The 18,537-nt window shown below is 37.8% G+C and overlaps 1 protein-coding gene across 1 annotated transcript in view; it reads left to right on the top strand.

Moving 5' to 3' along the window:
* The first annotated feature begins 740 nt into the window (after nt 1–740).
* The window catches only part of LOC144805869 (uncharacterized), a 93,662-nt gene continuing 75,865 nt past the window's right edge, over nt 741–18,537 (top strand). Inside the window, exons 1-2 of the mRNA XM_078672350.1 lie at nt 741–1,985; nt 2,050–2,335. Of these exons, the coding sequence (XP_078528476.1) occupies nt 1,145–1,985; nt 2,050–2,335 (1,127 nt within the window). The 5' untranslated portion in view covers nt 741–1,144. The remainder of the gene's footprint in view (nt 1,986–2,049; nt 2,336–18,537) is intronic.

Below are 18,537 nucleotides of genomic sequence, written 5' to 3'. Positions count from 1 at the left end.
TGTGGGTGTAGTGGATGAAGCCAGGCACCTCTGCCAGCAGCAATATTTGATTCATGGCGCAACATCCTGATGTCCACCCTTCTGTCTCAAGTCTTCCTGATCCATCTCACATCTCTTACTCAAAGAGCTGTTCTTGTTTTACAAAACCTTGACCACATGCATCTACCTAAAGCTGTAACTAGTGTATGAGTCTTATGCGAGCGCCCTTTTTTTACTAACTTACTCATGAACACCTTTGCTGAAATAAGTAAGATGTGACATATTCAAAGCAACTTTTATGTAAATTTGTGTGTATGGCTAAATATGCCTTCATAAGTTTCAAAAATGGTAATTAAGAGATATTTATAGAATCAATTAAAAATTGTGTATGCACATTCCGTTATGTTTCCCTTTAAGTAATTTTAAATCTTTTTACATCTGACAGAAAACAATCTTTGATTGTACGAAATGTTTCAAAATAAGGAAGATAACACTGTAAATCTGCAAAGACGAAGTCCGAAATATTGAGTTCTAGTATTCAGGAAAACATAAGTGCCGTCAGAGCCAGCCGGACCCGAACATAAACTGAGACATCCTGAAAGAAGGGACAAGGGACACGAGAAATTCAGTGATTCCACGAGTCTCAGCTGTGCACCTCCATGCCTCAAAACGAAGAAATAACCTCTAGAAAATGAAGACAACACTGATAAACCTCCTCTTGTGTTAACATGTCCAATAATAGCTTTGATCAAGAGGTCGGTATGAGGTGGTTACAGCAGTGCTCTGCTTCCTTAAATAACACCAGGCAACCATTCTGTGCTAAAGGTGCATTGCAAACTGTTTCAGACCAATCCACAGCAAGCATTGAAAAGCGCAACGGAGTGGAGTCAGACAAGTGAAGGTTAAAAGAAATAAGGGTTCTGCTGTCTAAAATACAGAGCACTGTCCCAGTGTGCACCGACCAGAAGGACAAGGAATCTTTACCCGCAAGCGTGCAGAACCATTATCCAGTCTAAAGACACAATCGCCCACAAAGAAGCCTTACACACGTTATGAGATTGGAAAGTAGTTGGTGACATTGCACTTTATTCTTTAATCGTAAAACAAACGTGCAAAATACGACTCATACAGGGAATGCAAGAATAACACAAGTGCTTTACCAGTCATGTTGGCCCTTCAGGATGTACAGTCAATGGATGTAAACAAGTATATACCAGAGCAAGAGACGCTAACCAAGAGAGAAGTCTCAGACACATGCAGTGAGAGCTTTAGTTTGTCATCAATATTAAAACCCCATCAGCAAGCACACACAGGGAAAAAACTATTCAAATGCACTGAATGTGTAAAGAGCTTTATTCAGTTATCAGGCCTAAAAAGACATCAACGAACACACCCAGGGGAAAAACCATATCATTGCACTGAATGTATGAAGAGGTTTAATCAATTATCACACCTAAAACAGCATCAGCGAACACACACTGGGGAAAAACCATTCCAGTGCAGTGAATGTGGAAGAAGTTTTAGTGATTCATCAGCATTAAGGAGACATCTGCGAACACACACAGGGGGAAAACCATTCCAGTGCAGTGAATGTGAGAAGAGGTTTATTCAATTATCAGACCTAAAACAGCATCAGAGAACACACACTGGGGAAAAACCATACCAGTGCAGTGAATGTGAGAAGAGGTTTATTCAATTATCAGACCTAAAACAGCATCAGAGAACACACACTGGGGAAAAACCATTCCAGTGCAGTGAATGTGGAAGAAGTTTTAGTGTTTCATCAGCATTAAGGAAACATCTGCGAACACACACAGGGGAAAACCCATTCCAGTGCAGTGAGTGTGGAGGAAGTTTTAGTGATTCATCAGCATTAAGGCAACATCTGCGAACACACACAGGGGAAAAACCATTCCAGTGCAGTGAATGTGGAAGATGTTTTAGTGAATCTTCAACATTAAGGATTCATCAGCAAACACACACAGGGGAAAAACCATTCAAGTACAGTGAATGTTTGAAGAGCTTTAGTCGATTATCAGACCTAAAATACCATCTGAGAATACACAGGAGAAAAACCATATAATTGCACTGAATGTGTGAAGAGGTTTAATCAATTATCACACCTAAAACAGCATCAGCGAACACACACAGGGGAAAAACCATTCCAGTGCAGTGAATGTGAAAGAAGTTTTAGTAATTCTTCAACATTAAGGATTCATCAGCGAACACACACAGGGGAAAAACCATTCAAGTGCAGTGAATGTTTGAAGAGCTTTAGTCAATCATCACACCTAAAACAGCATAAGAAAACACACACAGGAGAAAAACCATTCAAGTGCAGTGAATGTGAGAAGAGGTTTATTCGATTGTCAGACCTAAAACAGCATCAGAATACACACACTGGGGAAAACCCATTCAAGTGCAATGGGTGTAGGAAGAGCTTTATATATTTATCAAGCCTAAAACGGCACCAGAGAACTCACACTGGAGAAAAACCATGCCAGTGCAGTGAATCTGAAAGTAGTTTTAGTGAATCTTCAACATTAAGGATTCATCCGCGAACACACACAGGAAAAAACTTTCAAGTGCAGGGAATGTATGAAGAGCTTTAGTCGATTATCAGACCGAAATCACCATCGAAGAACACACACAGGAGAAAAACCATATAATTGCAGAGAATGTTTGAAGAGGTTTAGTCGATTATCACAACTAAAACAGCATCAGAGGACACACACTAGGGAAAAACCATATCATTGCCATGAATGTAAAAGTAGCTTTAGTGAATCATTAACATTAAGAAAATATCAACGAATACACACTGTAAACACCATTCAAGTGCAAGGAATGTGACAATGGATATATACACATGTGAGCAAGGGCTTGCGTTGCCCGGAACGCGTAATGCACTTTTTCCAGCTGTATCTGCCAAAATAAAGAAAACCTGTAACTGATCCTGTGGTCCGTCTCCTGTGTGAACGCCTCGCTGGTCCGTGTGGATTGGAAGTGGCGTGGAGGAGTTTTCGTGTGTATATATATATATATATATATATATATTCACTGAAAAAACCATAGGTTATAGACCATATATAGTTAGGAATTAGCATTTACAAAACCTTGAAAATTCACTGAAAAAACCATAGGTTATACACCATATATAGTTAGGAATTAGCATTTAAAAAACCTTATTTTACTCACACAAAACCAATGAAATTCCATATATAGTTAGTTGTACTAACTATATATCACGCACCCGCAATCCACTGCTGATGATGTCACATATTACATCATTCATGACATGGTCAGTGACATCACTGATGACATCACTGATGACATCTCAAATGACATCACTGATGACATCACTGATGACATCTCAAATGACATCACTGATGACATCACTGATGACATCTCAAATGACATCACTGATGACATCACTGATGACAACATCCAGTGACTGTATTTTTCTGTAAAGTTAAAATATGTCTTACATATTTAAGAATGAGTGGATGTATAAGTGTCTGGATGAAGGATTTAGTAGGTGCATGACTGACTGTATGAGTGAGTGGTTAAATGTGTCTCACTGAGTGCATGGGTTAGTGACTAAACTGTCTTAATTTGTGCATCATTATGTCTGTTGTTCTGTAAACTGCTGCATGTGTTGATCAGTAGCTATATGAGTAACTATATGGGTTATTGATTGGTTGCCCAAGCATTTGTATGGGATACTGAGTGTGTGTGTGGGTGGCTGGGAGGTGTATGACTCTGTGCATAGATGTATGGGTTCAAAAGTGCATGTGGAAACAGCTGTATGGGCGGTTGACTGTGTGCATGACTGTATGGGTGAGTGAATAGATATCTCAGTGCTACATGTCAAACTAAGTACATATGTAAAATACAGTACATGTGAGAGTTGACATATATAAATAACTGTGCATAAGAGCCAGTGAATATGTGAGTGGCTGTATGGATCATTGTGCTCTTGTATCCAGGATTGTATAAGTGAGTAAATATGTTTTAGTATATGTTTGAATAAGTAAGGTGTGTATAACTGTATAGTTGTGAAAATGGAGCTGTGATTGATTCTTTGCATGACTGACTAGGTGTGTAAGAAACTCCATGGATGAGTGACAGTCTGTGAGTGTCTGTTTACACTGAGTGTATCTAAGGTTATATTAGAGTCTGAAGATGTTCATCTTATTATCACATGAATGATGTCATCAGTGATGTGATCAGTAATGTCAAATGAGATTTTATCAGTGATGTCATCAGTGATGTCATTTGAGATGTCATCAGTGATGTCATCAGTGATGTCATTTGAGATGTCATCAGTGATGTCATCAGTGATGTCACTGACCATGTCATGAATGATGTAATATGTGACATCATCAGCAGTGGATTGCGGGTGCGTGATATATAGTTAGTACAACTAACTATATATGGAATTTCATTGGTTTTGTGTGAGTAAAATAAGGTTTTTTAAATGCTAATTCCTAACTATATATGGTGTATAACCTATGGTTTTTTCAGTGAATTTTCAAGGTTTTGTAAATGCTAATTCCTAACTATATATGGTCTATAACCTATGGTTTTTTCAGTGAATTTCATTGGTTTTTTAACAGCTAATATCAAAACCTTTACAATGTATTCTTCTTTAAATAGAAAAATATTTTTTACATGTTTTTAATACAATTTTTTTTTAATTATTTTTTTTGTTTCGCTCCCGGTACGCGAACCGGTTAGCTTCCCGTTAGCTCAATCCGGAGGCGCGACCCGGTCCGCGAACCGGTAAACGTTCCGTTTGCGCACCTCTCGCGTTAGAAAACAACATCGTGACGCGTCGCGTCAGCATGACGTTTCGCGTTCTCGCGTAATACGTCATATTACGTGCTACGTTAGCGTACCCGGAAGCGCACCGGTACGCGAACCGGAAGCGATCCGCGGCGCGGCGCCGACCGCGTAACGTAAACACAGCAGGTCATGTGACTCGGTAATAACACTTTTCATTGGTTCATTTCACTTTTGGTTTCCTAATGATGTAATACTAGGTCATGTGATCTAAAATGAACACTTTTCATTGGTTTACAACTTTTGCTTTTCCCAAATGATGAAAATCCCTCCTTCTTTCCTCACTCTGACTTTCATCTTGGTGAGAGAAAGACACTTTATTTACACTTTGACATGGCTTCAGTAGTAGCTTCAGCTGGTTCTAACCCACCAAATCCAAGAAAGAGAGGACCACCTGCTGAAGTAATTTTGCAAGAAGAGGAAGAACAGGAAGAGGAGGAAGAGGAGGAAGAGCCAAGGTTTTTGCCAGAGGAGCCCAGGAGGTACAATCGAAAGGAGAATTACATTTGGCAATTCTATAGAATTCCTGAGGGGCAAAAAAAAGTGAATGCACGCTACGTGTTTTGCCGTATATGCGGTGATAGATTGTCAAGGGGAACTGAAAAAAAATACAGTTACGGCAATCACACTATGCATCGGCATATGAGTAGGTGGCACCCAAATAATTATAGTGCTGCCCAGCTACGTGATGAGCAACAAAATCCCCTCCCAATGGCAAGAAGATCGGTTGTTCCAGAGGTGTCGGGACCAGAGGCGAGGGAGATGATCCCAAACATCCAAATGTTGTTTGGGCACGTCAAGCAAGTGTGCGTGCACTGTGGCGATTTCATCTGCTACAGGGAAAGTAGCATCATTTTGATTATGAGAGCTATTCAAAATCATGTTAATGTTTGTCCGAGACGCCCCAAAGAATAAATTCTTTTTTTTTTGTTGCTCCTGTTGAGCCCTTTACAATGGATCGTTTTTGTTTCCCCCCCCCCAAAAAAACCAAAAAAAATTTAAAAACGTTCAGAAAATACAAAAAAAGTAAAAAAATGTTCAAAAAATACTAAAAAAAATATAAAACAACAAAAACATAAAAAAAAAGTTCTTTTCAGAACTACCTCCCCATTATAAAAAAATTGGTAGAATATTTGGAACTCTGCCAACCTCTATTTCTCTTAGTTCGCTCCCCGGAGCGCTACCCGGTACGCGTACCGGAAGCTAACCAAAAAAAATATTTTTAAAAAAAAAGAACAGTAAGTATAAGGTAAGCAAACAGACAGTTATGTGAAAAGAAAGACAGCTCTAGGGAGTAAACAAGAGATACTGTTACCTACAATCCACTGCTGATGATGTCACATATTACATCATTCATGACATGGTCAGTAACATCAACAGCAGTGGATTGCGGGTAACAGTATCCTTAGTTTACTCCCTATAGCTGTCTTTCTTTTAACATAACTGTCAGTTTCCTTCCCTTATAGTTACTGTTCTTTTTTTTAAAAAAATTTTTTTGATCAGTCATAAACAGTGACATTAATAGAAACAGAGAGAATGAACAAGAGTGAAGAACTATGGTCCTCCTCAGCCACCCTCAGCAAACCAAGGGGGTCAAGATACATCTACCGTGCCCCCTTCTACCCATTCTGAACATTATTTGCCCTCCATCTTGTATCTTGATTCGACCGAAACACAAAATGGTGGACTCCCGTAACGCTGCTGGTTTGCGAACCGGGCCACTTCCCGGGAAGCGGTCCAAAAAAAAAGGTGGGAAAGTAATTCACAGACACTAAGAGTAATAGAGACGGAGTGAGTGAACAAGACTGAGGAACTATGAGAACAGAGGGACTGAGAAAAAGAGTGGAAGCATTGAGTAAGTAGGTAATAGAGAAAGGAATGAGGAAAGTAGCAAAGGCAGGAAACTGAGGGTTAAAGAAGTGAAGCAGTGGATCTAATAGTAGGTGAATGTGATAGAAATGTAACGAAAAGAGTACAACTATTTACCTTATAATTGCCGTTAAATTAATCACTTTTTATTTTTATACTTTCAATCTGTGAAAGAGAGAACCAACATTTGAAAAATATTAAAACATGTATTTAAAAATTACAAAAGACAAGGGAAAAGATTGAAGGACAAATAGTTTTTCAACAACTTTGACACTGACAGAAGCTTCTGCTTCTCCAGGTCCCCTACACAGTCCTAAAGATATACATTTTAAACTAACAGTATCTTGATGCAGATGAAGTGAGGCCTATCTTAAAACATGGTGCATCTTTTGCATTGCTCTTGTTTCAGAAAAGTGTCGCTTCAGGATGCCAATAACATGTCTCCTATCCAGAGATTTGTTTGAGGTGAGGCCTACTCAGAGTTCAAGATGAGATTTACACTTGTTGAAGTGTACAGAGGAGATAATATCTGTGAAAGTCTACCAATGAAGTGAGTCATGTCCACTGCACTCTTCAACAAAGAAGAAACCTCCTATGTTTCCCTGGACAGACCTAAACTTGATCTGCACAATGTGATTCATAATGATAGGAAACACAGGTGATGTAATTCAAATATGTGCAATTTATTTTGCTCATTTCACAATCACATCACTTGTGTTTCCTTTGCTTAGGTATCTCATTGTGCAGATGTAGTCCAGCATATGAAAGAATACGTAGAAGTGCAGCACTGCATGCAACAACTTTGACACTTACAGAAGCCTCACCTTCTCCATGCGTCCTACACAGTTCTACATATACATCATAAATGCAAACAGTACCGAATTAATTATACATGTTAAATGGTTTATTTTTGCTGTTCTCAGAATGTATCAAAATTCACTAAAAACAGTGACTTGAAGGTATTCATCATGTAACAGCGGGGAAAAAAAAACACAATCAAAATGATTGTGTTTAAAAAACCCATACAACATCAGAAATCAAAATTCAGAACTCCTTAAAGTTAACTTACTTTCCATGACGTCCAAGGATGTCCTATGAACAGCTTACACTCTTTTGTGCTGTTATTACTTTCAGCCCGCCACTTTCTGAAAGAAAACCTCCATCGTTTTTAAAAACACGTTACATGCAATAAATGACTTCTTGCTCTCTACCACTATTTTCCACAAGGCCAAATCTAGTCAGAGCCATTTATAACTCTTGGATTTCTTGTAAGCCAATCCCATCATTTGGCATTTCCGCAACTTTCAGAATTAAAATGTTGAAGATCATTTTCACAATCCTGGAATAGTAATATCTTCCCCTTCTTGCTCAGTCATGTTCTACATTTCCTATGACACTGATACTGCTTAATATGAAGCAGACTTACACTACCTCTATGACTACAACAATTATTTAATTCTCTACATCACTTTTAATCACAAAGCAATGTAAAACAGTAGACAGCATTGCAGACTTACATTCCCTCTACTCCATGTTTTGATTGGCTGCTTCAATTAGCTTATAAAAAGAAATAGTTTTTCTGAACTCATTCAAAGTGCACATATATCTCCATGATGTCCAGTCCTATGATTAGAAGTTATGTCTCTGAACTACACTTATCCTCAAGGCCAAATTGTGTAGGAGCCATTAGAACTTCTTGAAATTCCACAGAGCACATCCCGAGATTATTTCCCTAAAATTTTGGTTTTAAAAACACCAGGTAAGAGTTTTTAAGGTCATACGGCAATTTTTTTTTGAAAATTAAAACAGAATCATTGCAGAATGACCAGCCATTTCTAGACTTTAAATAAGCTGTGTAATGTCCTGATGATATTGAAGGGCCGTCATGATATATAATTGCTGTAGTTACAAAAGTCCTTCCTATTATTGACAACTGCGAAGCTACAAATTTTTTTATTAAAGTTGTCAATTTTGTTCCATCAGGCCTACATCGCTGGAACATTAAAATGACGTACTGGCCATATGTTCGTATAAATAATGTGGACATCATTTCAGATTTACATTGGCTACACTCCATGTTGTGATTAGCAGCTTTTACTAGCTTATTAAAGGAGACTGATTTACTGTCTGGCAAAGTTAAATATATAAATCTTTCTGAGTCTACACTAGTAGTACTTGATATCATACAGTTCTCGCAGTCATGCTGCCATTGATAAGAAAGCCCAAACAGCTGATCTACATCTACACCTTCAGCATGTAATACATCAAGCATATACATTAAAAACTCCTGACAATCTTGCTGAATATTTTGAGAGAATTGTGTTTGGCCTGAACATCTGTCTAACAGATTTCGAATTTCAGACACACTTTCTATGTTTCTTCTATCAGTGGTACATTTCTCTAACACAGAATTTAACAAACCGCAAAATCTTTGATCAGAATTGACCACAATCTCTTCTTTTACATTTTTTAGAGAAAACAAAACATTAATTACTACATTAGCATAGCAGTTGACACCAGAACTGTTTTCAAACTGAAAACCAACAACATCTTCAACAGAATCCTTTTTGTTTCTGCTTGTAATTTTAGGTTCATTCACTTTTTGTCTTTTTGCTATAACCTCCCCAGTATTGTTCTCATTTCTTCGTTTCCGGCCTACCAGACGTTTCTCAAACAAAGGAAACTGAGGCAAATGTGGCGCATACTCTCTTCTTAACCTATTGTATTCCTTAACACAATCTAGATCTGCACAAATGTTTGTGACATCACACTCAATCAAGTACAATCCCGATAAAGTTCTAACTCGTGACAATGCCACATATGCCATACCCTCCTTGAACACAGAACTGCCAATATTCACCAATGCACTGTCTACACTTAAACCTTGCGATTTATGGATTGTCACCGCATATGCCAAGCAAACAGGAAACTGCTTACGGCGAACATATAAGTCTTTTACAAGCAAAAATCTAGCAGAACAACGAGCAATTAGCTGTACTTCCTCAATGCCATCAAATTTAATTTTTAAAAATTCAATTCCATCTCTATTTCTGTATTTCACAAAATCAACAACATTACCCATTGATCCATTTACCAGACCTCTTTCAACATGTAAATTCCTTCTTAAAATTATACGGCAGTTCAAGCACACATTCAGAGTCTTTTCAAAACCTGCAGTTTTAGATATACTCTTCTCTAATGAATCCAATTTTGTTTTCAGATTCTCAGACAAAATAATTGTTGATCCCATATGCTCTACTCTATCAATAGCTTCCAGTTTCACAATCTCTTGCTTTTCTAAATGCAACATTTTGTTGTTAAATTTGGCACATTCTGCAAGAGTTGGCATCAAACATATTCCAGATTTCTTTTCAGTAATTTTCTGAAAAATATTCTCAGGCACAACATCTTGTTCTGGATATAAATTTGACAGTAATCGTGCATGTAAAGCTTCTTTCCCATGCTCGGTCACTTTTCCAATTCTAACATCTTGTAGAATAGTCTTGTAAACTTCATCCTTCGCCTGACGCATATTTTCATGCAGTTCAGCATAATTGAAGTTTAACCATATATTGACGTTGCCAATGCTGCCTAGGCACTTCCTGGTATCTTCATGCGTGAGCATTTTGAACACAGGTTGCCCTTTCACTGGTGTCAGCTGCAAAAGATCTCCGAAAACAATGATGTGTTTGCCACCAAATAACACATCATACTCTGTTTTGAGAACTTCTTGCATCCTCAAATGCACAAAGGCAAGCATGACATTGGAAACCATGCTTACTTCGTCAATGATAAGAAGTTTCATTTTCCTCAAGATTCTTGAAACTTCAAAACAAGCATCTCCAGATAGCTTGTGATATTCTAATTTGTTGTCATGCTCCACTGGCAGCATCAGTAAACGATGTAAAGTAATCCCTTTAATATTATGTGCTGCCAGTCCAGTTGGAGCAGTGACAACACAAGACAGCGATGACTCTGTCCTTTCCTGCAAATAGCATGAAATTGCTTTAATGAGGAAACTTTTTCCAGTTCCCGCTTCTCCACTCACGTACAGTCGGACAGGCTTCAACGACGTACATGAGCACTCTTTCTTATCATGACTTAATCCATGATCAATTTGCATGGTAACTTCGTCATATATTTTCCTCTGCTCAACGTTGAGTTGCCTTTCCAACTCTTCTAAGTTAACCGCATCCTCTTGAGCATGTGCCATGGCTCTTTCCACTTCATTCATAGCAGTGGCAGCTTCATTTTCGATAAGAGGTCCTCCTAGTGGATCCTGACTCAATGAAGCAGAACTCTGACTGTCCTGAGAACTGTCTCTGGCAATCTCGGCTGCAATCGTTGCTTCCTGCTCAATTTCCGCATTCAACATTTCTACATATTTGGGAAAAGCAGGACATTCTATGGTCTCCTTGGCGGCATTGAAAGAGTCTTCGTAACAGAGGAAATCTCCAAGCAGTTCCTCTTCTGCACGCCAAGGCTTGAAAAGTTGCAAAAGTGCTAAATAGAAAAACTCCTTTTTTTCAGGAGATTCGCCACTCAATTTTCGATGGTTTACCAAGTGGCATTTTCTTTGCTTGACCAGACATCCCTCACTTCCTATTACAGCATACACTCCTTTCTCAGTGTCTTCTTTGATGTTCCTCTTGAATATGTAATTTTGCAGAACCTCATACAGACAAACATTCTCGAGGTGACTGCTTCGATTTGGATAATATGTATCCAACATGTTTGTCTTCAAAATGTCGGTACTGTTTGGCTCCTTTTCCGCCAAATACTCAATTTCCCGCACAGGTTTGAGAACTCGATTACGCGTTGCAGCAAGACCAAGACTCGCCCAAACGATACTCCTGGACTTGGCATAGAGACTTGCTGAAGACAACCGGTCAGAACATTCGTACGCTCCGATTTCTCGATGCGACAACATTTTCAGACTGAAACTGTACAACTTCTTGCTGAGGCTCTTTTCATGGGAAATGTCCTCCCACATATCCTTCAATTCTGTCTTCTCTTTTTTGGTGATGTAAGACGTCACATACCGAGCCACAGCCATACAGTTATCAGCCACAAACTGTATATCCATGTTAGCATTCCACATGGACAAAATCACCGGGTTGTAGTCGTTGATGTACTTGGACTCTTCGTTCCTCTTCAAATTGTATGTGTTTTTAGGTGATTTCTTCATCACATTATGTCGCAGCGAAGACATCAAACTGTTTACTCTTCCTTTAGAAATCACCGGTCGTGGAAAACCGAAACGACATTTGGTGTAGAACTTGTCTTTGTTTCGGAATTTACGACGGCAGTACTTTCCACATCGATGGCTTTGGAAACGCAGAACTTTTTCTCTTAGGCTTTTCTTCTCCTTTGCGTTTGGAACAGCACACGTAGAATACTGTTGGATGAAACTCATCACTGAGTCTTCTGGATCCGTTCCAAATTTAGGTGCATCCTTGATCCACAGCAACATATGTATATGAGGAGCACCTCTTGCTTGGTACTCCTTTCTCCAGAAAAAATCCAACACCTCTCCAAGAGGTGGATTCTTCTTATTCATGATGAAAGACATCATAGCTTCAAATCTATGATTGAAGTACCTACATACATTGACTGGATCCAAAGAGCACAGTTCTCCGGGTGTCTTGAATTCGATGTTATCTACGTTAGCATTTGCCTCTCGTAGAAATTGAAGTAAGTCTTCCCAGCCATACTCGGCACAACTCAGAGTGAGGAACCATGTGGGAGTACCTAAGTTCCTCAGCATACATTTTAAATCACCATGACGACGGTACCAGTACTCATTAGTACCACGCTGACACGCCATGAGATTAATCAGGTGAGAATCCAAAATACTATCTTGGACATTGACTTTATCCATAAAATCACTTGCCGAGATGTTTTGCATGTGTATACCACTTTTCAAGATGTGGTTCACTGCATATGACAGTCCAGACAGATCGCTTTCAAACAGGAGATGAAACAAATAAGGAATGCATTGTCGAAACCTAGCATCTCCTGCATACAATCGCAAAGTCCGGTATTCAGAAGCAGGAATTTGATGAGGTCGCTCATCATATCTTCCTCCCTGACCTGTTGGAAAAAGCTGTGGGAAACACCGAGCTTCCAAACTTTCCTCCCAAACACTAATGGGACTCCCTTTGGCTTGTTTCATTTGAAACAACTCAATAGCATTCCCCATGACTTCCTTGGAATGCAAAGGATGAACACTATAATGTTCATATATTTCTTCACTAGTAGAGGGTTCTACTTTCTCAATTTGACCAGCACACAAATCGCTATCCTCTTCCTCACTTACTTCCTCTTCTGCAACATATACATTCTTATAGTATTTTTTTTTTTTTTTCAAATACAATGTTGCCTTTTTAACTTTCCTAACATCTACTAAATCTTGCCATATTTTCTTATTCTTTGTCGGAACCCCATTAACTAAGATAACCAGAGGTTCCTCTTCCACTTTTTCTACTCCAATTGTGTTAATGTTTTTCTTGAAATCTAGAGGCAAATAAACAACTCTTCCCTTTAATCCTCTCTGTAAATCTGATGGAGGCAATTTCCCTGTCTTTGGCTCCATTCTTACAATAGCCTGAAAGGGATGGATACTTTGAATCAAAATAGATTCATAAGTATTTAAGTCCTTCAATTCAGAAGGAATCTCAACCAATTCCAGATTATTATGAACTGCTCTAGCAGGCATCTGGTTTTGTTTTAATTTGTTACAACAATAAGTACACACACGTTGATCCAATCCCAAATCAAAACAATTTTCTACCATCAAGTATGTTGCAAAATCCTTCCATTCACTATTATTTTCCCTTTCACTTTTTGCATATAAATCCACTAACTTAGTCTGATTCTTATAATAAGTGCGTCTACAACACACACAAGTGAAATTAGGCCTCTCACTTGATTTCACGTCAAACGTCGCAATTTCCCTCTGGAAATTATCTGTACTGGAAACCTGTACACTATCTTCCACATGACCCTCTACTTCTTGCTCAATTTCAACATTCTCCTCTTTACTTCCAAAGTAACAAAACTCAATTTCTTCACATATATTCTTCACATCTATTTCAGAACCATGCAAAAGAGCAGCGCATAATTGTTTCAGCATAATTGCTGGACTCTTAGCATAATACAACATTCTAACTAATTTCCTCACTTTGTTATGATGCACTGCTAGCATCCTGAAATGATGAAAAACACTCTGGCATACTCTCCTGGAAAGACAAGCCAGTGAATGACCATGCAAACCTGTCACTTCTCTTACTCTGCAAGGATCTAATTCTTGCAACAACATCATTTTCTGCTTCAAACTTTTTTTGTTAAATGACCGTACAAAATCACAAAGCAAATTGATGGAATCCTGTCGCACACTGCAAATACTACTACACTTCCAGGTGTACACAGGACCCTTAGCACGTCTTCCTAAAACCTCATTACCTAACAACTCTTCTGCCTCTGTTGTCACAAGTTTTTCTTTTTCAACTGGACAACCATCTTTCACTTCATAAGCACGACCACTGGTGTCAACTGCATGCACCAAATCATTATCCTGGAAATAACTCTCCTCATTAAAAAATGCCTCACAGCTTGAACTATGCATCCATTCTCCAGAAAAAACTTCACAAAAATTACTACGATTAACTATTCTCTTCCATCTACTATTTCTTTTGAAATCAAAAATTGCCTTGTTTAGCTTCCTAATTCTATTGATTATCAAAATAAATAACTTACGTTTAATTTCAAATGCCTGATCAATAACTTTCTCAACTTTTTTTTTTCTCTTATAAAAAACTAGTTTCTGTTGACCTTTCTTAATATTTTTTAACAAATTGCCAATTATCCTGTTGCGGAACATTCGTTTACGAATCTCCCTAAACTGTTGTTTCCTTCTACTATCATGCACAGATTTATCTCTTGCTCTAGCAGTAACATTTTTCATTGTCCTTTTCTTTCCATTTGATTTCCTTCTCGTTTTATGGACTGAAACATTTTCTGTAGTAATATTTTTTTTATTACAAATATTTCTTATGAAATATTTAGAGCTCTTACCCGGTGCTTTCTTCGTGGCTTGAGAAATCTTTTTGTTAGAGGACTGCTGCGTTTTTTTTTTCACCTGCTGTCTTTGACGTTTTGCAGCCTTTATCTGTCTTTGTATTGTAGGCATGGTGAAATCTTGAAATGATCTGCAGTTGAATCTGTGGAAAAATATAATAAAAAATGTTAATAAACATTATTACCAAACAGTAAATCAGTAACAGTGATCAAAAACTTAACACACTACTTGACATTTTAATTTGAAGATTTTTTAGTCATTGGCAATTTTACAATACAGAAATACCAGAAAAGAAATGACATTTATATTTATGTTACCTATGCTATTTTATATGTGAATCTGATCTAATTTTATGAGCATATTTTAATATTTTATTGAAGACACTACACATAACCTGTTTTTGAAGGTGTCTTTATTTTTTAAATTAAACGGTTTACCTTTTTACTTTTTATTGATTATAAATTTTAAAAATAAATGTTTATATTTCCAAAGGCTCAAGCAGGTCAGCTTCCCATCCTATATCATATAATTCGGACAAATCTGCATCCTCATCACGCTCTTCTTCATCCTCAGGATTTAAATCATCCAAAGGATCAACATCCACTGATGTTTCAATTACAAGTTCAATGATGAGGTCAAAATCAACTGATTGCAGATTGTCGCTCATGTTGAGGTTGTCTTTATCTTTAAAGAAAGATAACAACAATGAGATGTTGCAGAGTAAGAAACAAATCTCAGAGATTATAATAGTAAAATTGTTTAACAAGATTAACATTTTGCAGCTATTATTTAGCCATGTCCAGCAATGCTGAGCAGGTGAAGCCTATGTCTAATTTTTAACTGAACAGGACTCATCTCTTCTTAACCTTGGATAAGCCTCACCGACTCTGTGTCCCCTGCACATACTTAAATGTTAAAGGGCAGATTTATATTAAATGGCACATCCCCAGGCATGCACCAGTTAATGTGCACCACTGCTTTACCACCCATGGTGTGCCGCATTTATAATCAGATAGGAGAAAGCTGCGTCAAAACCCTGCGCCTGCTTGAAGCTGGCATAGGTCTTGACGCAGCATTGTGGAGATGGGGCACCCCTGAGCCTTGCTGGAGCTGCATCGCACTTGCGATACAACTCCAGCAATGCGCCACCTTTACGGCACAGATGCGTCACGCATCTGTGCCGTTTTTGTCCCATGCTGCGCCGCATTGTAAATGCAGCACAACATGGGTGGCGGAACAGCGGCGCAGGATGACTGTCACATCCCTGGTGATGCGCCAGTCATCATAAATCTATCCCTAAGCTTCTTATCTTGTTACAGATGAACTGCCATATGTATCATCAAAATATTTTACATTTTCTAAATAGCGAATTTTAAGGAATAAATAGCGATTCTTTACCATTCCTAATTTGCGATGAGCAAATTGCTAATTGCAAGTTACCCATTCATTTCCATGGCCTAGGAGGCTCATATGAATGAAGGTTTAATTTGCGATTAGCAATTTGCTCATCACAAATTAGGAATTTTTCCAAGGGTGCAGGGGTGTCTCAAGAACACCCTGCTGCACCCCCTGAAAAAGAAATTTGGGAGCATATGGCACACCTACATGCCCTAAGGGCATGTATGGGCGTCATATGGGACCTTTTTTTTTTGTTGAAAAAAATGCTTTTTGAAAAGAATTCGCAAATTACCACAAACTAGAAGTTGGTGGTAGTTTCCAAATCCTTAATATCATTTTTGACATATTTTTTTTTTGATACATTGCATTTAAGGAATCGCAAATTTTGAATTATTGACATTTTAAGTCATTTCCACATGTGCAGTGTTTTCAAAATATAATTTGAAAATCGTTTTTGGGGAAAAGTAATGGTTTGCAAATTTATGACAAGGACATAATGGTGTATGCTTCTCTATAAGGCATTTCAGTGTCTCTGATGTCATTTTTCCCATATTACATTATAAGACCTTTCCCCATGGAGCACATTCCTTGTAAATATGCTCCCACCTGTGCATTGCGAATTTAGATTTTGACTGTTTCAGTCACATAGCCATGTTGAAAGTGACCCAAAAAAATTGCAAACGTTTTAAAATAACACATTCATGTGTCTTAAGGACATTTTAAGTCATTTCCCCATGGACAATGTTTTCTAAGTGGCACAAAAGAGGTATACACCTATCATAAATCTGTCCCTAGCATTTTAAATGATTAATACAGGATAAAAATAAGATGTAGCCTATCCAGAGGTTTGTTTAAAGTGAGGCCTACTCAGGATTGCAGATTAAAGTTACGCTTGATGAAGAATACAGAGGAGATAATACATGTAAAGCTCTACCAATGAAGTAAGTGATGTCTACTTCATTGCGCCAGTCACCATAAATGAATCCATAAGCTTCTTATCTTGTTAGACATCAACCGCCATATGTATCATATAACTATTTTGCATTTCCAAAAAAGCAAATTTTAAGGAATAATTAGCGATTCTTTACCATTCCTAATTTGCGATGAGAAAATTGCTAATTGCTATTTTACCCATTCATTTCCATGGGCTAGGAGGCTCATATAAATGAAGGTGCAATTTGCGATTAACAATTTGCTCATCACAAATTAGGAATTTATTCCAAAGGTGCAGGGGTGTCTCAAGAACACCCTGCTGCAACCCTAAAAAAGAAATTTGGGGGCATATGGCGCACATAAATTTTAACAACATTCCTTTACCTCAACAACGATTTTCAAATCATAACTTCAAAACACTACACATGGGAAAATTACTTAAATTGTCCTTAAGACACATAAAAGCGTTTTTTGATTGGCTTTCCTGCATGGTAGGGTCACTTTTAACATGGCTATGTAACACAAACATTCAAAATCAAAATTTTCCATGCACATGTGGGAGCATATTTACAAGCAATTTGCGCCACAGAGAAATGTCTTACACTAAAATGAGAAAAATAACATCAGGGACAGTCAATTGCCTTATAAAGAACCATACACCATTATGTCCTTGTCATGAATTTAAAAACAATTCCTTTTCCCCAAAAACGATTTTCAAATCATAATTTCAAAACACTGCACATGAGAAAATGACTTAAAATGTCATTAAAACACATGAAAGCGTTTTTTGATTGCCTTTCGAGCATGGTTGGGTCACTTTTAACATGGCTATGTAACACAAACATTCAAAATCTAAATTTTCCATGCACATGTGGAAGCATATTTACAAGCAATTTGCGCCACAGAGAAAGGTCTTACACTAAAATGAGAAAAATAACATCAGGGACAGTCAATTGCCTTATAAAGAAGCATACACCATTATGTCCTTGTCATGAATTTAAAAACAATTCCTTTTCCCCAAAAACGATTTTCAAATCATAATTTCTAAACACTGCACATGGGAAAATGACTTAAAATGTCATTAAAACACATGAAAGCATTTTTTGATTGGCTTTCCAGCATGGTTGGGTCACTTTTAACATGGCTATGTAACACAAACATTCAAAATCAAAATTTTCCATACACATGTGAGAGCATATTTACAAGCAATTTGCGCCACATAAATCATAATTTTCTCCTTAAAGCACACTATTCTCTATCTAAATTAAAGAAATATTTTCTCACCTTAGCAAATACTTTGAGTTTGAAAACAGTCTAAGAAACACACCAATTTGTCTTCAGCAGAGCAAAAGGTATGCACTCCACAGTCTGCAGCTATCAAAAGCACAGAAATGCTGTAATTCTTCACACATATTTCTCATGTCACCCAATCAAAA

The sequence above is a fragment of the Lissotriton helveticus genome, assembly GCF_964261635.1.
Source record: "Lissotriton helveticus chromosome 1_1 unlocalized genomic scaffold, aLisHel1.1 SUPER_1_unloc_31, whole genome shotgun sequence".
NCBI classification, from domain to species: domain Eukaryota; kingdom Metazoa; phylum Chordata; class Amphibia; order Caudata; family Salamandridae; genus Lissotriton; species Lissotriton helveticus.
The sequence above is the reverse complement of the archived record's forward strand: the minus strand, read 5'-3'. Positions and strand labels throughout refer to the sequence as shown.